This window comes from Ailuropoda melanoleuca, chromosome 16, assembly GCF_002007445.2.
Source record: "Ailuropoda melanoleuca isolate Jingjing chromosome 16, ASM200744v2, whole genome shotgun sequence".
NCBI classification, from domain to species: Eukaryota; Metazoa; Chordata; class Mammalia; order Carnivora; family Ursidae; genus Ailuropoda; species Ailuropoda melanoleuca.
In genome coordinates this window covers 13049525-13069324 of record NC_048233.1, presented here as the reverse complement: position 1 = coordinate 13069324, position 19800 = coordinate 13049525, and the positions used below count along the sequence as shown (strand labels likewise).

The 19800-nt window shown below is 40.1% G+C and overlaps 1 protein-coding gene across 1 annotated transcript in view; it reads left to right on the top strand.

The window, feature by feature from the left end:
- The window catches only part of GRIN2B (glutamate ionotropic receptor NMDA type subunit 2B), a 420098-nt gene that overhangs the window by 111949 nt on the left and 288349 nt on the right, over window positions 1-19800 (top strand). The window contains exon 3 of the mRNA XM_034645464.1: window positions 13663-14091. Within this exon, the coding sequence (XP_034501355.1) occupies window positions 13681-14091 (411 nt within the window). The 5' untranslated portion in view covers window positions 13663-13680. The remainder of the gene's footprint in view (window positions 1-13662; window positions 14092-19800) is intronic.

The following is a 19800-nucleotide window of genomic DNA, read 5'->3' as shown; positions in this document are numbered from 1 at the left end:
GTCCTGCTTTTGCCATTTTGGAGCTAAGAGATGTGCTTAGGCATTGTTGAGGAATGCAGGAGGAATCTGTATTATTTATGGTTAGAGCAGGAAACAGATGACACCCTGAATTGGTTTAGTTTGAAGTGAGTTTAGAAAAAGGACTGTTTATCAAGGTATGGGCAGTGCAAAGAAACTACGCGAAATAGTACAGTGACCCGGAGCCAGAAGCAACTTCGTGTAGTTCTCGCCACCTGTAGTCCCGGAGGAGGAAAGTGGGAGCAGTTTCTGGAATCGGAGGGGGTGTTGTGTGGAGAGAGCCACAGGAAGAGAGTCATTTTATGGAAGCTGTGACTTTTAGTCAAGTGATACAACCAGCCTGCAGTGGACCCTCAGGGAGGGAAACATGCCCTAGACTCGGTCTTCTTGTTTCCCCTGAGCTCCTGCTTCTGCTCTCTATTGGTCAAACCCAACTAGAAGCCAGAAGATGAGGAAGCCCATTGATGTGCTTCAAACATGTCTGCCTCCCAGGGCTCAGAGCAGAGAAGAATAGAACATTCAGCTTGAGGGGAAAATGGAAGATGGAGGGATTCACAGATTTTTAAAGCTAGAAGAGACTTTGAGAACAACCAGCCCATCTTCCTTGATGAGGAAATAGAGCCACAGAGTGGTTGACTAATTCCTCCTAAGTCAGGTGGCTGGTTGGTGGCAAATCATTATCGGGCATGAGATTCCTGACCCTCAGTGCTGTGTGCCTTCTACTACACCATTCTTGTAGAGTAATCTGAGAAGAAGGGGTAGAGAGGAAGAAGGACAAGGGAAATTAGAATTATGTTTCAATTTAGGATTAATTCTCTGAGTAGATGCTCAATTCCACATGTGTTGTTGGAGGGATTTAAATGAGGTCAGAGTTCAGTTATGATTGGTTGTGTGGTTAACACATATGTGTATGGATGGCAGTAATAAAACTGGCATTTTATATTAAGGAATGTATGAGTGCATCTAGAGTTGGCCTAATACCCAGCCAGCTCAAATGGTGTAGCTTTTGTTCGCTACTGATTCTGGTTCTGCTACTGTGCTCTCCGTGAAGTCTTTTATGGCCTCAGCTTTTTGTTTTAAACCTAGGCTTGGAATGAAGGCTGAGTCATGTATGGCTGCCATGTTTCATCAGCAGAATCATTTTAGAACTCAGAGACCAAGGGTAAGAGGGCTAATTATGTACATATGCATAAATGACTCATATAGGCATTGATTCATATAGATATGTACACCTGCAGATAAACACTCAGGTACATAAGCAATTATCAGCTAACAACATTGACCTAGGAATGATTCCTATATGATATCAAGAAATTGAAAATGGTATTGGTGTTGGTAGTATTTTCCTTCATGTTATAATCCTTGGGGAGTGAAAAGCCTAAAATAGTACCTTCATTTCTATGTCAGTATTGATGGAGACAGGCAGTTCGTTACTGGTATTCTTAGATACTCATTCATTGGTTCATTCATGAATTGTCATCAATAAATGTTTATTGAGCACCTGCCATAGGCCAGGCACTCTGCGAAGTATGGGAGATAGAAAAGGAACACAGACATAATCCTTGCGTTCGCTTCATTAGGGTTTGCTAGAAAGGTGTCTTACTAGCCAGGATAATAAATTAGTGTTTTGATGTAGTTGAAGTTGTCATATGACTTTACATAAAATTTGGTGGCTGTTTGGTAGCTGGTGGGGAGATGGGGGAAGTAGGTGCTGTCTAGTTCGAGGATTTAAATATCGTTTGTATTGGATATCAGGTTATTACTTATAGACTAGCTTTTTAAAAAAATAATTTTAGTAATATCACTTGACTTTCTAAATTAATATAAGGTAAAACTCACTGTTTTTTTTTTTTGGATACACAGGCCTGTGATTTTTGAAACACTTGTTTGGATTTATCAGCACAATTAGGACACCAGAACTCCCTCTTGCTGCCCTCCTATAGCCACACCCTCTCGAAACCCTAATATGTTTTGACATATGACAACCATTGATATGTTCTCTGTTGATGTAGTTTTGAGAATGTTTATATACATGGTATTATGCCAGATACAACATTTTAAAACTGACTCTATTCAGTCAGCATTTTGCCTTTGAGATTCACCCATGTTGTTGTGGGCCTCAATAACTCTCTTTATCATTGGGGAGTGTCCTGATATTTGTACCATATTTTCTGTAGTAATCCACTGAAAGATATTTAGATAGTTTCTAGTTTTTGGCAACTGTGAAAAGGTGTTCTATAAACAGTTGCATGCCGTGTTTTATAGAGTAAAAGTTTTCAAGTTAGTTAGGTAAATACCTTGGAGTGCCGGTCTATGGTCTGTGGTAAACTTGTTCAACATTACGCGAATCATAAAAACAGTCTTCCAGAGTGTGTATACCATTTGCATAACCACCGGCAATGTATGGGAGTCCCATATACATTCTGCAACCTTGCCAGCACTTGATATTGATGTTTGAGATATCTATCTATCTATCTATCTATCTATCTATCTATCTATCTATCATCTATCTGACATTCTTTTAAGTGTGAAGTTAGACTAACTTTTTAAAACAACATTTCTAAGGTCAGTGGAAACTGTATGAAAGCTAGAGAGGGTGATGGGAGAGAGAAACTCCTTTCTAAGTAATTTGAGGCAAAAGAAACTCCTTATCTCCTTCTGAACAGAGTATATTCACATTCAATGAATAAATGTCAGGTACCTCCTCTTTGCTGGTGCTTTCAAGTAAATTGCTTAATACAACAACTCTGTGAGGTGAGGACAATCATCCCCATTTTATAATGAAGAAAATGAGGTCTGGATAATGTAAGTTATTGCCTGCCCTCCCTCCCCTCAAGGTGTCAAATCCAAATTTCAATTCTCAATCTCTTTGACTTCTAGATCTTTTTTCCAGCACTGTTTCAGTATCATTTTATTAGCAGTTTTTATATCAAAATTCACATTTGTGGGATCCAAGGGACTGTCTTAGAAAATTGTAAAGCATATTTAATTAGATTTTAACAGGAAGATAGAACATACTCTCATTATAGCTCAGTCCTTAAAAAGTCAAAAATAATACCAAGAATTAAGTGCAGTTTCATAAAGCACTAGAAATGAACTCTATATGCATAGTGTCACTTAACAGCAAAGTTCCATGGGATTCTAACACACTTCTGTGGATGTAAATTTCAATGGCAAACATCATTGACTTGCTTTCTTCACTTATCACAATACCCTTCTAACTAATATTCTGTTATATATTTTTTAAAGATCTATTTATTAGAGAGAGTGCACATGCGAGTGTGCGAGCAGCAGGGAGGGGCAGAGGGAGAGGAATCTCCAGCAGACTCCCCCACCCCCACACCTGGAGCACAGAGTCTGGTGGGGCTGGATCCCATGACCCTGAGATCAGGACCTGAGCTGAAATTAAGAGCTGGACGCTTAACCAGCTGCACCACCCAGGTGCCCCTTATATTTTGTTATTTTTGCAATTTCAGTGTATTGTTTCTTCCTGATCTCCCAGGCAGAATTAGGTGGCCTTCTGTGGTGCACTGAGTGTGCTCTATTATAGCTCTTGTCACATCGTACTGTAATTTCCTGTCTTCTTCTCTGGCTTGGCCATGATACTGAAGGCTCCTTGTAGATTGTATCACAGTCAGTGTTGGATCTCATCTCGTAGCGCATTATCTGGCACATAGAAAACATTCAATAAACATTTGTCAAATCAGTCAGTCTTCACAGGAATCCTGTGAGAGCAGTGACTAGTCTCACGTTTTATAGATGAGGGGGCTGAGGGTCAGAGAGGTAAAGAAACCCGATCCAAGATTGCACAGCAAGTTAGGAGTAAATGTAAAGCATGTGTCCTCAACTCCACAGCTTTCCTCTGTCCCGCACAACATAGCATGATTCTTGTTGCTGGGCGGTACTGGGGTTTACAGTAGAGGTTTTGTCGAGGGCTACAGTGGCTTGGAATATACTGAGGCAGCAGAGCAAGTCATCTTGGGAGACTTGGACATGGCCTTTTTCAACACCCAAATTTTGGATCTATTTTAGCACGGGTTCTTTATCTGCTTCCGAGAACACCAGTGTTTTCTCGGTGTCTATAGGTCTAGTTGCCCGGCCCCCTCCCTAGCTCACAGTTGCCTTCCTTCTATCTTCCTTTGACCTCCTTCCCAATTGAGATTTTCCTGCTGCCCTGTTCCTGTGCTTCTCTTTTTTATCATCCATCACCCATTTGCACTGCTCATCCCCCCACTTTAATAGTCAGTGACAAGCCAATAATTTTTATTAACACTGGAAAATGCTATTTTGCTGTTAAACCAATACATGCAATTGCCCTAATCGACTGCCAAATGGTAGTAATCAGAATCAGGTTTCAAAAGGTTTGGATTTCAGCGGGGCTGCCCACACTGTCCTTGGAGGCATATAAATTCATTATAATTAAGAACCATGTGCAGATGTTAGAAGAGAAACTTTGAACAATTTTGGTGTCTGCCTTTGCAGAATATTAAAGGGGAAAAAAAAGCCCATGAATGAACTGTTGCTGGTGAGAGTACAGATAATCATCTACGTTTGTATTACACATTTCTATTAAACACATACATAGAAAGTGATTTATAATCCTTTATTAGTTATCTCTACAACCCTTGTGTTAAGAACTTGGGTGAAAGGAGAAGCGATCCTTCTGCTTTGTACATAAAGCAGGAAAGAACAACTCAGATCAAAAAGCCTGGATTTAGCCACTGGAAGTGTTGTCGGACAAGGAAGGTGCTCCGATGGTAGGTCGGCTTGGACCAAAGAAGAACAAGAAGGCTCTTAGTCAGCAGAAGTCCTAAGAAAGAAAATTTCTCTGCCAGGGAATTCAATGCCACATTAGTCCTTTGCAATGATGAGGGCATCTTCTCGTAGGGGTCGAAGGGACTGGTGTGGTCTTTGGAAGGGCGTTCTTGCTTGTGTTGTGTAGGAGGCACAACACAATTTTTCATCTGCTGGGTGAAGGATTTACCTGTATCTTTTCCCTCTCTTATCTGTCTTGCTCTTCTCTGATTAACACTTTCCCAGCAGCAATTTAAGTCCCTGTTTTCTTTGATTTTCTATATTCGTTGTGGCTATGGTATGTTGAAATGGATTTGGGGTTGGTTCCACACAGGAGTCATCTTTAGATAAGTAAATACCCTAATAGGACCAGGGAGCACTGTTTATTGCCATGCCAGTCACTACATTAGAAATGGATTCAGTACACTCGTAGGAGGTCCAGGTAGACTTTTCTTTCATCACTGGTTTTATGAGCACATGTATCAGCACTGGCTCCCACCTCCCAAACTACCAGGATTTCTTACTGTGTTCCTTTCTGAAGAAAGAACAGGGGCAATAGAGTTTAGAAGCTCTCAGAGTGTAATGGTTGATGGTAATAGTGTGAGACTGAGGGGAACAACAATGCAGAGAGAATAACAATGCAGAGAGAAGTTTTAGGTTCTAAGTCAACGAAATCAAAGATGCATACCTTTTATATGTTATTTCTACAGATTTAGATGATGTTTAGATGGTATTTAGCAGAACCTAAATGCATTTGGAGGATTGAAATTGGGTTTCCAAATGTCCCGAATATATAGATGGCATTGTAATTCATTTGCTAGAAATATGTATTAGTTTTGTATTTCAGAATGGCATTAGATAGTACATGTTTGACATCTGTGATACTCACACTTTCTGTGTCAGATGGTTGGTGAACACATTTATTGCCTAAGCTAACATTCTGAGTCAAAACTACCTTTTTGGTTCAGCATTTTCTCTGCTCCTCTAAATTTGAATTTAGAAAATATAACTTAAAACTCAAAACTGATTGGAACTTAAATTTATGTTAATTAAAAAATTTTATTTTGGATCTTTTCTGCAGAGTTGAGTTAATCATACTTCTCAGTTCATGGCACACTTTTATTATTGGTTCAGATAAGGACGTCTTGTTTAATTAATTAGTTCTTTCCATGCCTTTATCTTCCGTATACATTTTAGGAAAAGTTAATAAAATTCCTTAAAAAATCCTACTGTTATTTTGATGGGATTGACTTAAAGTTATAGATTAATTCGGGAGAAAATAGAACTCTGTAATATTGTTATCACATCCATGAATGAGGTATATGATTACATTGTTCAAGCCTTTTTTCATATCTTTAATAGAATTTCAAATGTTCTCTGCAGAGGTCTTATGTATTCTTTGTTAATTCCTAAATAATTTAGAGTTGCTTTTGCTGTTATGACTATCATATTTTCTAGTTGGTTAAAAGAGAGCTATTGATGTTTTCTAAGAGTATTGTTTATCTAACAATCATAACCTTCCCATATTAAAAATAATAGTTTTTAAAATCTTTTGGATTTTCTATGTAAATAATCATAGTATCTGCATATAATGCTAGTTTATTTTTCTTTCCTTCCCGTTCTTCAAAACTTTCGTTTTCAGAGTGTCTGGTGGTTCAGCTGGTTTTGGCTGGGGTCATGATCTTGAAGTCATGAGATCAAGCCCCGGGTCAGGCTCCACACGCAATGGGGAATCTGCTTGAGATTCTCTCTCTCCCTCTCCTTCAGCCCCTACCCCACTCACTCGCTCTCTCTCTCTAAAATAAGTAAATCTCTTAAAAAAACCTTTTGTTTTATTGACCTCTTTTACTACCAAAATTTCCAGTAGTAGTAGTAGTAGTGATAGTACTAACCTTGCCTTTTTCTGAATGCCTAAAGCAATGTGATCAAGAGTCTTTAGTATATTCTTGTATCAGGTAAAGATTGATGATCTTCATTTCCTATTATCAAAGCATTTTTTAAAAACATACGCTAACATTGGGGCACCTAGGTGGCTCAGTCAGTTATGTGTTTGCCTTTGGCTCAGGTCACGATCCCAGGACTCTGGGATCGGGCCCCGCATTGGGCTCCCTGCTCAACAGGGAGTCTGCTTCTCTCTCTCCCTTTGGTGCTCCCCCTGGTTGTGCTCTCTCTCTTTCTGTCAAATAAATAAATAAAATCTTTAAAAAAATACGCTAACATTTATATCATAAATAGGTGTTTTCCTTAATTAAGTATGTTTCCATCATTTTTTTTGAGATATTCATGTAAATATCTCCCTTAATCTATTAAGGTGGTAAATTATTTTGATTTATACTCTGAAGTTAAGCCATCCTTACATTCCTGGTATAAACTGCTCTTGATTATGAATATGATTATTATTTTTGAAGTATACTATTTTTTTGTTTAACTAATATTTTCTTTAGGATTTTTTTTTTTTTGCCTTTATGTTCATAAGTGAAAGGGACCTATGATAATCTTTTCTTGTACTTTAATTACCTGGATTTAGAACTAAACTTCCCTTGTTTTTCTGTTTTGTTCAACTTGCATGAACAAGGCTCTCCACTTCTTACTTAACAGTTTGGTAGGCCTCTGGGCATGTGGGTGGCTCAGTCAGTTAAGTTTCCAATTTTTGATTTCAGCTCAGGTCATGATCCTCAGGGTGGTGAGATCAAGTCCCGTGTAAGGCTCCATGTTCAGCATGGAGTGTGCTTGGGGATTCTCTCTCTCCCTCTCCCCTGGCTCCTCTCCCTGCTTGCTCACTCTCTAAAATAAATAAATAAATAAAATTGTAAAAAAAAAAAAGTTTGGTAGGCCTCATCTATGAAACCATGTGTGCCTGTTTTATTTTGGCAAAGGTGGGGTGCACAGGTGTGGACTGGTTTTGGTGAATTAGAACTGGGGGACTTTGATAACCATTTTATTTTCTTTAATGGTTATTATTATATTCAAATTTTCTACAATTTCTTGAGCCTTATTTTGCTTTTTTTATTAGATATTTATACATTAAGTTTAAAAGCAATTCATTTTCATAATATACTTTTATTATTTTAAAATTTCCATCATATATATACATATACGTTGTTATTATTCCCTTTTTCATTGTCAATTTAATTTACATTTTCTCTCTGTTTTCCCTGATTGGTCTTGTCAGAACTTTGTCTATGGTAGTCTTTTAAAGAATCAGCTTTTGGTTTCGTTTTTTCTTTTATTTGCCTTATGTTTCATTAATTTATGCTTTTATCTTTATTATTTAATTTCTCCCTGGGGTTGACTCAGGTAATTGTTAATTATTTTTCATTTTGTGTTTTCTTATAAATGTACTTAAAGTTATAGACTTCTCTGTAAACTGTTTTAGTTGTGCTCTAGAAATTTTGATATTTCATGTTTTCATTGTTACTCTGTTCAAAGAATTTTTTAGTTTCTTGTAATTTCTTCATTTTAGAGTTACTTAGTAGTAAGTTTTTAAAAAAGTTTTGGTTATGTGATTTTTTTTTTTTGCTACCTTTAAAAGTTTATTTGTAATCTAGTCACATTATAGAAAAATGGCAATTGTTTCATATTGATTCTTTGGAATTTATTGAGGCATTTTTGTAAATTTAATATTTTCCATGAACTTAAAAAGAATATATATTCTTGATTGTACAGGTATATCTGGATCTCTGAACTAGTACAAGCTTATTACTCAGGTTTTGGTTTTTTTTTTTTTTTTTTTTTTGAGACAGAAGTGGGGGAGGGGCAGGGGGAGAGTGAAGAATAATATTAAGCAGGCGCCATGCCCAGTGGGGAGCCTGATTTGGGGTTTGATCTCATGACCCTGAGATCATGACCCAAGCCAAAATCAAGAGTCGGATGCTTAACCAACTGAGCCACCCAGGCTCCCAGGCTTTGTTTTTTTTTTTGATCATTTATGCCATTGTTTATATTTTGTCTGTTGGATTTATTGGTGTCTCCCCAGGTATTTTAGTTCTTACTTCATATATATTAAGCCTAGATGTTAAGATTCAGGTATGTTTGTGATTATTGTAACTTCTTGGTACCAGAATGTGACATCTCTCATTGTCACTTCTAATGTTTTTACATTTGGACTTTATTTTATCTTGATATTAAAATTTTGATAGATATTCCCACCTCCAAGGTTATACTCATTTATACTTCACTTGACTTACACTGTGTGAGACTCCTTGTTTCCCTATACTCTCTGAAGTTATGAATTTTAAGGCCTGTTTTTATTGGTAGCTTGGGAAACTTGACCTGATGCATAGTTGTGGCACTTCTAATCTTTCTCTCACTGCGTGTCATATTCTAATCACAGTCTCCTTAATTGGTTCACTCCAAACAGCATTCTGACTGCATTACAGGATGGTGCTTGGAAAATTTGAGTTAATCCTCTATTATATCACACTTTATCCTTCCTGTTGGTGTTGCCCCAGGACTCAGTTTTCTCTGAGAACAGGATTGGCCCAGATCCTTACTCAGATGGGTCTTCCCTTAGAGCCACTGTGGGCAAAGTGTGGAGTGGTTCCTGCTGTAGTTACCTTGTACCAGCTGGAGGTGTGAACCTAGGCTGCTGTGGTTTTCTGCTTGCCGGACATCTAGTGACCACTCAGCTTGTGTTTCAAGGAGGCAGAGGGCTAGGAGGTGGGCAGTCAAGTCTCCAATCCTGCCCCTTTGCTGTTGGTTCTGCTTGTGCACCCTGGTGCCCAAACTCTGGGTAGCATGGTCTGGGGTTGCTGAGCTCTCTTGATTGCCATTACTGACCTTGGCCTGAATGACTCTTGAATTCTGCTGCACTTGACTGGTAAGCCAAGTGCAGCCAAGTAAGCAAGCCAAGCTTGCTGCTACCCTGAGGCCATTATGTGGCATGTTGTTCAGGGAGTTATATCGGTCAGGGAACTAATATGTCTTGCCCCCTGTGACATTCCTCTTAATATTCCGCTCAGCCTTGGTCTGCCTTTCCCTTACCCCACCTCCCACATGCTGACTTTTTGCTTTCACAAATAGCTAGTCTCCTTGAACAACTTCTGTAGAAGCTTAAAGGTAACATCCTTTGCATCTATAGAGTACTGTATATTCTTCAAAGCACTTCCATATACATTCTGTCGTTTGATCCTCACAAGAATTCTTTCAGGTATTTAGGTTAGGCATATATCCTGATTTCCCTGCCGAGGAAATGGTGACAGTGATGGGGCAACCTGCTCATCCTCGGGGGCTTAGTTAATGCAGACCTGATATCAGAATGCAATTTAGTTTTGGTTGGTGATTTTTTTCATTCATTCATTCATTCATGTATTCATTTATTCATGTACTCTTATCATATGGAGAGGTAGCAGAAAGGAAAGAGCAAGGGTTTGGGGATAGACAAATGTAACGCCACCCCTTATTAGCTGCGTGAACTTTATCATGTAATTAACCTCTCAGAAGATCAGGTTCCTTCTTTATAATATAGGGAAAAATTATGACTTATAATGTTTATATGTGATTTAATAATACAGGAAAATTACCTAGTAATAATAGAGTCTGGCATATGAAAAGTTACAGGTAAAATGTTATTATAAATACATAATATGTAAAATAGGTTACTATTACAGGTAAAAATGATCAAATATTGACATTTTTATAATAGTAGAAATTCAGTGGCTAGTATTTATTGAGTCCTTCCCTATGGTATGTGAGGCCCTGCTAGACCCCAAGCATGCAAATAGGAATGAGAAGAGGTCTTCTTTGTGTGTATCTTCTCTTAGACTGTGGAGGGTGGAGCCTGTGCCTCTTGTACCCTCACACCAAGGTTGTAGGGGCTCCGTGAATGCTGACTGAGCCTAACAGGCCTTTGCCTACAAGGAGAATACCAATTAGTTAAGATAGGCAGTCACATAATCATATGGTTATAATAAGCAGGTATGTAGGTAGATACATGCAAGCTATCGCGAGAGCAACAACTCTCAGTGCTACCAAGGGAGAGTGAAGTCCAGTGGAGGGTTGGAGGCAAAGCTGCATCGAGTAGCTGCATCAAAACTGACTGTGGTCTGCCTGCGGAAGGGAGCAAAAGCAATTTGCTTACCTTGGACAGCATGCTTTCTCTCAACTGACCCCCTCCTAATGTGTGAAATTGAGTTTATATTCAAAGCAGCTTCTCTGTTTGTCTCACCGCCCCTGTGTTGCTGGTATCTGCCTTAAATGTATTGCTTTGTAAAGTGCTCTGCTCTATCCTGAGTATAAGAGAGACGCTTCGTAAAACCAGATTCTATTCTTTGGGTGTCACAACTAGCCATTGCATAACAAAGTCTAATATATTGTGTAAGAAGAAATAGAGGAACACGAGAGATATTTTAAAAAGAGCAAATAAAACATCAAAGTGGAAGAGTGTAGAGTGCATTAAAGTTAATAAACTGTCATGGCAGAGTGGACCACTTTTCAATGTGAAGGAATCTGATTTAGGGAGTTGTTAACGGTAGGATCAGAATCTCATTAGAATGAAGTTAGCTGCTGGTTTTGCCAAATTTGAAATTTTTGGTTCTCCTTGAGAGGCAGTCTCTGAAATTGAACAGATTATTCTCATAATTATTATTTTGCCAACAGCTCTTTGAGGTGCTCAACCTATCTGTCTTCCTCTGAATGTTCAGTGCCCTTCACGTCCATATAGCACTGCTTTGCTTAAAGCTCTAGGATGAGGAATGCGGGCCCTGGACCTCTTGCTAGGTTGGATACAGTTCATCAGCACAGGTTTTCAGGGCTTACGGAGCCATTCTCTGTTTCCACAGGGACATGGGGACCGGAAAACTGTCAGGAGTGAACTGTGCTCAGGTGTGAACCACTGAGCTACTCATCTTATTCATAAGTGATAGACAAGATGATCAATACAGCTCTCCTTCTTGGCATTGTGGAAGGTTGAGCACCACAGCGAGAGTTCCAAAATGTTTTCTGCCAAGAACTGGATTGGATTTTGTGCTTCCTCAGCCAAAAATGTCCCTAGCCTCTCACTCCTGAATCCTTAATGCCCTTTGTAGTCAGTCCACTCAGAGTGAATGCTTCCTTATCTTTCTTTTCAATATCCTCATTGTTTTCTTTTTGTTAGTTGAACTCTGTCTCAAAGTTTTTAGATCCCTGGTATCTTACCTTTTCTTTCAAGCAAGTAGGATATATTAAGCAGCACTTTCATCCTTGATCTTTGTAGAAGAAGGAGAATCCCTGCTTCTGATTTTGGGTGCAGTTTGTAGAATATTTCATTGGAGAACAAAAATGTTTACGTATTGGCACGCTGGTATTATATCATCACTGACCTTGGGAAGATTGCATAACTGTTTTGAGCTTCAGTTTCTCCATTTGAGAAATGGGGATAAAGATGACTAATTTATAGGATTTTTATGAGGACCGAAGAGATCACGTATAAGGAAATGCCTAACACAGTGTGCAGACTATAACAGATGTGCCATAATGATTATTTAAAACAAGTCAAAACAACGTAAGTGGGATCAGTTCTATTTAAATAAGAAGAGCCCTTGGAGAATGGCAAGAAATGTAAAGAGAAATGTCCAAGCTCTGTAGGGAGCTGTGTCCTCAGTCTGGTGCATAGTGTAAGATTTAGGGTATACGGGGAAGCAAAATGCAGGAGTGTGTTATAGGTAAAAGGTGGTGAATTATGGGTAAACATGGAGTCAGTCATCTCAAGGAAGTTGTTGCTATAGGATGCCATGGAAAATTGTTCTCATGTAGCTCTAACATTACTACAGATATCCATAGTATTTGTCCACATCACCATACTTTGATGTATAACTGTTCCTAATCGGGGTCCCTGGGTGGCTCTATCAGTTACGTGTCTGACTCTTGTTCTCAGCTCAGGTCTTGATCTAGCAGTCATGAATTTGAGCCCCATGTTGGGCTCCACGCTGAGTGTGGAGCCTACTTCAAAACAAAAAACAAAACCAAAAAAATCCTGTTCCTTGTAATAATCGACAGTGTGCGAGGCAGTGTGGCGTAATGCAATGGAATGCAAATTGGCCTAAAAGCAGAAGATCAGGATTCATGTCTGTTTCACTTAAATGGTTCACAGTATTGGACTTATTAGCTTCTTTGAGCCTTAGCTTTAATATCTGTAAAAGGGGAATAATAATGTTTTCCTTATTTTTTCTCCTGTTGGGTTATTTGGGTTACTGTCAGGATCAATTGAGATGTTTTTTGAAGTACTGTCCACGTATTGGTTTTATGTGTTGTTTTTTGTTTTTTGTTTTGTTTTGTTTTGTTTTTAGTAGTAAAAGTCAGTTACTAAAAGAGTTGCTGAAGAATTTTCAGGCTCTTGTCCTCTTTGAGGTGAGCACAAAGTAAAGGGTCTTACGCTTCTGTAGCTCCCCATAGCTGGCTTATCCAGACCATATTTTGTTCCTACCCTCTGCTGAGTCCATTTTGTTGCTCATTTGCCTGGTCTCTGCCATTGCCTTGGCCCAAGAACAATGCAAGGAGGGGTTGTGGCAGAAGGCCAGGGGATCACACAACACAGCGAGACCCCCTCTTGGAGACTCCTGCATTTGTGCTAATGGCATGACTGCCTGGACCACTTGCATCCTCTTTCCCTCTTTCGCCTCTGTTTGCTGATGGTGGCCATAGCAATAGCTTTTATTGTCTTGCTTAAGGATTCCTGATGATTTGGAAAGTGTCTTTCTCTTTCTCCCATTCTGCTGAGCAAACACGAGAGGTCAGGGACTAGGCTAGAAGACAGACGTTGGGTTTGATGATCAGTGAAAGGAGATATGGCCCTTGACTTGCAGTATCCAGCTCCTTCAAATATAGTTCATGGGGTAGGGTTGTAATTTAACCACTCTCTCTTTGTGTTTTCAGGGAGTCGACGAGTTGAAGATGAAGCCCAGAGCAGAGTGCTGTTCTCCCAAGTTCTGGTTGGTGTTGGCTGTCCTGGCTGTGTCAGGCAGCAGAGCTCGTTCTCAGAAGAGCCCCCCCAGCATTGGCATTGCTGTCATCCTCGTGGGCACTTCCGACGAGGTGGCCATCAAGGATGCCCACGAGAAAGATGATTTCCACCATCTCTCCGTGGTACCCCGAGTGGAGCTGGTAGCCATGAATGAGACTGACCCAAAGAGCATCATCACCCGCATCTGTGATCTCATGTCTGACCGGAAGATCCAGGGCGTGGTGTTTGCTGATGACACAGATCAGGAGGCCATTGCCCAGATCCTTGACTTCATTTCAGCCCAGACTCTCACCCCCATCCTGGGCATCCACGGAGGCTCCTCTATGATAATGGCAGATAAGGTAAAGGAGAGCTACAGGGAGGAGAACTGGGCGGGGGTGGGGTGTATCAAGAACTGAATGATGCATGTGTTTTAATGCAAAACTTGATGATGCAAGATGGAAAGTAACCAGAATGCATTGAGTAAGTAGATAGATCAGGAATCAGTCTCTTCCTTTGGAGATGAAATTGAGGAAAAGGTACAGGTATTCAGAACTCCTGTGGTTTTGAACAGGTTTGTGTGTCCATTCGTTTGTAAATGGATTCACTGAAATGACTAAGAAACGTTGACGCTTCTAAATCTGTGATACATTTTCTTCAAATATGTGTGTGCATAGCTCCTTTAAACCTTTAAAGTAAGGCATGCTCTATTCTTTTTTGGAAACACATATTCTACTTCCCCCGCCCCATGCCAGCTTCAAGACTATAAAAAGAAAAATCCCTCGAGGCAGATTATTCGTCTCCTTGAAGATACAAATGTCATAGAGGAGTACTTCTCGCTAAAGTGTCTGTGCGTGTCACATGTGGATCTGCACATTGGAATGGATTTTAATCCATGGAACTAGTAGCAGCTACATTTTGTCCATGCTTAGATTTGAAGGCAGTGGTTCTAAACCTTGGCTGCACATCAGATCACTGAGGAAGTTTCAACATTGCTGCTGCCTGGGTCCCACACCCAGAGATTCTGATTGTTGGCCTGTTGTGCAGCCTGGACAGCCGGCTTCTCGAAAGCTTCCCCTATGTGGTTAAGGTTGAGCACCGCGGCTTTACGGCCTCAAAGAAATCCTAGCCTCTTCTACCTTAACGTTAGGTTAACTGTTCTCTGACAAGCCAATTAGCATCTGACAGTGATGCTTATTCTCTAATTGCAGAAGGTGTTTTGTTTGTGGTTCTGTTTTGTTTTTCCATTTTTTACTTATTCAGAGATTTTTCCTTGCTTTATTGATTATTGCTCATTGCTTAGGTACAGCGCTTCTTACATATGTGGTTATTCATATCTTAGAATGATTCATTTCACCGTAAGTGCAGGATTTATTGCCTCTCATCAAAAAGGTCTCTATCTTTGCATTGTCATCTTCTACTTCTTATCATCACTTTCAAAACTGTCTGTAGTTTTGTACTTAAAGGATGTGCAGTGGGGTCACTGATGTTTGTAAACACCTCAAAAGCTGGCACTGACACCGCAAGCGTGCTCTTCGGCCAGTTGAGAGCCACTACAGCGCAGGGTTTAGCAGCGTCAAGTAACCGTGTGCGATCACTACCGCCATCTGTCGGCAGCAGGCGGCGATGACTCGCTTCTGTTTGGGAACTTTATTCAGTCTAGGAAAGGTCAAGTTGAAGTAACTCAACGGAGGGACCGTAGTTTCATTTGAGAAAGGTCTTCTCGCATTCACCCAGGCACGGGTAAAGACGTTAGAAAACAAATTCTGGCACTGGAAGTCCCTGCTGAGGGAGGTGGGGTAAACTGAAACAGAATGGAAAACACAGACCAACTGTGACAAACCATTGAGTTTTTGTTTCAGGTAGATTTTTTTTTTTTTTTTAACATCATTGTCCTTAGCTGATTAGGTTATATTTTAGCAGTGGTATTTTGAAGGCACGATATTGTGCCGAAAGAAGGCCAAGATGGATGAGCCAAATTTTTGAATTATAAATAAGTGCATACTTATCTTGAGAGCATGACAGGTGAAAATAATTTTTTTTTTTTTTTTGGTTATGCAGGCTATTGTGCAACTTCCGTTATTTCAGCACTCCCTCCCTCCTGCCCCCATAGAAAAGGTTATTGACCACACTGGTTAGTTGTTTCTCTGTTGTGCCTTTTACAAACGCGTAATAACAATATAATCATATGAGGTAAAATGCAAACCATGTTGAGTCTGGGCTCTTTTGTTCATTGATTTGTTTTAGGTGCTTTAGTGTTTACCATGTGCTCATAGCACTTTGCATGCATTGTCTTATTTAATATTCCTGACAACTCAGCAAGCTAAGTGATATTACTTATCTCTGTTGGACAGATGGGGAAACTGAGGCTCAGAGAGATGAAAAAAACCATAGCCAAAAATTATGTAACTAGTAAGGGGCAGCCAAGACGTCAACATTGGTTGCTGGCTCCAAAGGCCACATGCGCTCTTGCCTCTCAAGAAAAAGGTGAGGCTAGTCAAGGTCTCACATACCTTCCTATTCTTTACTTCATCCTCCCTCATCTTACACTGTGGTAGATATTACCTGACTAAAGTAATCCATCACTTGATTCTAATGGCAGTACTGGGATCTGACTAAGGAGAGAAGCAATGATGAGATGAGATGGCATAGCGATTAGGTGCAGCATGAGTCCACAGTGGGCCCACTGGTTCCTACTTCTCGGGGTAAAAGGGAGGATTGAAAGCAGTGAGGTGATGGTAATAAGATCCCTCTCTCATGTCTCTCCCCTTACACCTCCCACCATGGCAAGCACACCCAAATATTCCATCTTCTCTTTTTCTCTTTCCATCAAAAAAAAAAAAAAAATGAGGCAAGCTGTGGTTTTTAGACAATTTCCTAAAGTAGCCTAAAAACTATCTAACTGACTTCTAAACTGAAAAGATTTCCAAAAGGTAAGTAGAAAGAAGAAAAGGAAGAAAGAAGGAGGTCCTGATACCACCCAGGCTGGAGAGTGGAAGGCTCAGCCCTGAGGGGTCAGAAGCTGCAGGGGAAGGTGAGCAGGGACCACTGGGGCTGAGTGGGCAGCAGCGCTGAGATTCCTGGGAGCTGGGCAGAGGGACGTTCGCAGGGTTAAGGGATTTGCATGAAGGCAGATTCAAAGAGTCCCCCAGATCTCAGAGAAACAAGCTTTTGGGGCAAGTTTCAAAAATAAAACATCTCAAGTTCTAAGGCCATTTTTTTGAAAATAGAAGTTTATTTTTAAGTACCATGAACATATTTTACAAACATAGAATGAGGACACAGAGTTTGACAACTATGAATCAACTGTGCGGCCACAGGACGAGACATTTGAAAATGGAACCGATGCAGAAAATCTAAGCAATGCAGCTTTGCTGCGTTTAAGGCCTAGTCGTTGAGATACAGGTACCGTCTGAAGGATGATAAGTAAGCCTTCTATTTTGCTTCCCTCTTCGAGGAGATAGGTACTTGCCCTGCCGTTTTGCCTTCGTTTTGTTGTTGGTTCGCTTGAAATAAAGCCCACTTAGTAAGTGTTCTTGTGGAAGGTTGCATTGTAGGAATAAAGTCCCTGATTAAAGGAGTTTGTAATGGAAGAAAACACGATATAAGGATTTTTGACCAAAGTAGAGAGAGACACAAGTTCAGCATCTGGTCAAATAGCTTGTGTTCACTTTTTTTTTTTTTGCATATGCTAATTAATGAATACAAACATTAATGAGTGTTCTACTTTCTCAATGAGGAAATGTACCTTATACCATGGTGGAAAAAAGCATGGGAGCTGGAAGAGTAGAGCTGTTAGAAGCTCTGAATTTGGAGTCACCCGAGCTGGTGTTAACCATCACCTCTAGATGTGGGAATCTGGACTACTCTCCAGCCACTTAACTCTAAATGTTGATCTCCTTGCCTGTATAGTGGAGACCATAATATATATTATAGGGTGGTTGAAGGTTAAATGAGAAAACACAAAGCAAATGCTTCACTAAGTGTCCAGCACAGCATTCTGCAGGCTAAGCTGAAGGTTATATGGAACAATTTGAAGAAAGGGAAGTTTCATGATACAGGTAAAGAATGGGAATTGAACAGAGTCAAGGCCAGTTGTAGAGACATTTCTGAACTGGAGGCCAACCAAGAACAGAGGTCAGGTGGAAATCTGGGGAAGGGCTCTGATATGTGAGGAAGGACCTTTGGTCCTTCCCCACCATGAAGCCAAAGCTCATTGGTGGTATAGCCATGCCATACCCAAAAAAGGCACATTCAGCTATGGAAGAGCTCTCATAAGGAAAGTACTGCTAGGTGCCTATAACACAAGACTGTTTAGAATAGTACCAGAGACCATTTAAAAATGTATGAGGTGATTTTTGGCAGCTGCCCACCTGAGTAGAAAGAGTCTACTTTATTTTGCCTTGTTATAATTGCTTTTATTCTCCCTGAGATCCTGGATTTAGGATGCCAGTCTCAATCTAAATAATGAACTAAAGGTAGATGTACTTCCATTTTTTTTCAGGAGGTTTCTCTGCTGATTTGCTGAAATCTTTCTTTGGGTTTTCAGATTTTATCTCAGAGAGGTTAAATAACCCATCCAGGATACCACAGCTTGTGAGCAGTGGGGATGGGATTCAAATCCCAAAAGTACCTATCTTGAAGCTCATTCTTCCGATTGATACAATTCTGCCTCACAGAACCCTAAAGTAAGAATTAGCAGTCCTGAGTTTTAGTCTCCAGACTTATGAGCTTTGGAAATTTGAACAAACGAATCACGTAAACTGAATGATACTCATTTTACAGTTTATAAGATTTCAGTTTTGTTTTCTGCCCTACCCACTTTACAACACTTTGAAAATACAATGAAAGAAAATATGTGGAAAACTCTGGAAAAGTATTGTACAAACAGTGGCTTTAGGTGAGAGAATAAGTAGCAGTGTGATAGGGAATGACAGACTTACTGACATTAGCATTAGGGCCAGTGAAGATGGTTTGGGCAGGAGGTAGCAAGGAAAAGAGGAAGTGGAAGTTACAGTAGGATCAGGCAAGAGGACCCAAGATCTGGTCTTTAGTGCTGTAAGAATGGAAGAGAAAAGGGTATGCCAAGTAGAGAGTCAGGGTCTGGAAGTAGATGGGTTGATCAGAGTGAAGTAGGGTAGCTAAAACAGGCACCATACTCCATACCTCGTTCCTAATTGAAGGACATGTGAAAATATCCTCACTCTGGTGTCTGTTGTTAGAATTTTTTACTTTCTAAATTGTTTGGTTGAGAAATGATGTTTTGAATAGCACTCTCATCTTTTGTACAGAGTGCTACATTTTGAATCCAAGTGGGGTTAGGAAGATGGCCTTTACTCTTCATTGGCCCTATATTTTCTTACTCCCCCCTGCCACTGTCTATGCTTCCCCCAACACACATCTCACGGTAATGCATTTGGAGAGAGTGGTTGAGCCAGCAGTGATGTGTGACACTGTAAATAGACTATTGTCTTTCAGTTGCTCGTGTGGGTTTCCATATCCAGCATGATCTGGAAACCAAGATGGCTATGCTACTCATATTTTACTCTGTGCTTCTTCCTTAATTTTGGTGTCCCTCAGTTGTTTACCTTGCTCATAGTTGTCTGTCCTGTGGTCTTCCTGGGGACTGAATACTTGAAGAGCAAACTGTGGTGTTACAGTATGGGTGAGGAGAGTTAAGACATAGTGGAGAAGGCAAGAGGGTGAAAAAGCTAATAGAGCATGCCAGCTTTGTGCCAGGCACGATGTGAATGAGCATTTGAATTCTTATGCAACCCTGTGAGATAAATAGTAGTAGTATTTGTTTTTAGTTGATGTGGATACTATCAACCATGTCCCATGGCCAAAGTGACCCAGCTAGAAAAATAGTGGGACTGGGATCCAAATCCAAGAATGTTTGACTTTAAAACTTTTTTTGGCTGAGTTTGAAGCTCACAGTCCACACACTGAGGAGTCAGAAGAAAGCTGGGATTGTATTCCCTGCCTGGAGGTCTGTTATTCCTCTCCCATCTTCCCTTCTTCCTTGAATTATACTTTGGGTAAAAATGGGTGGGCACTTCTCTCTAAGACCC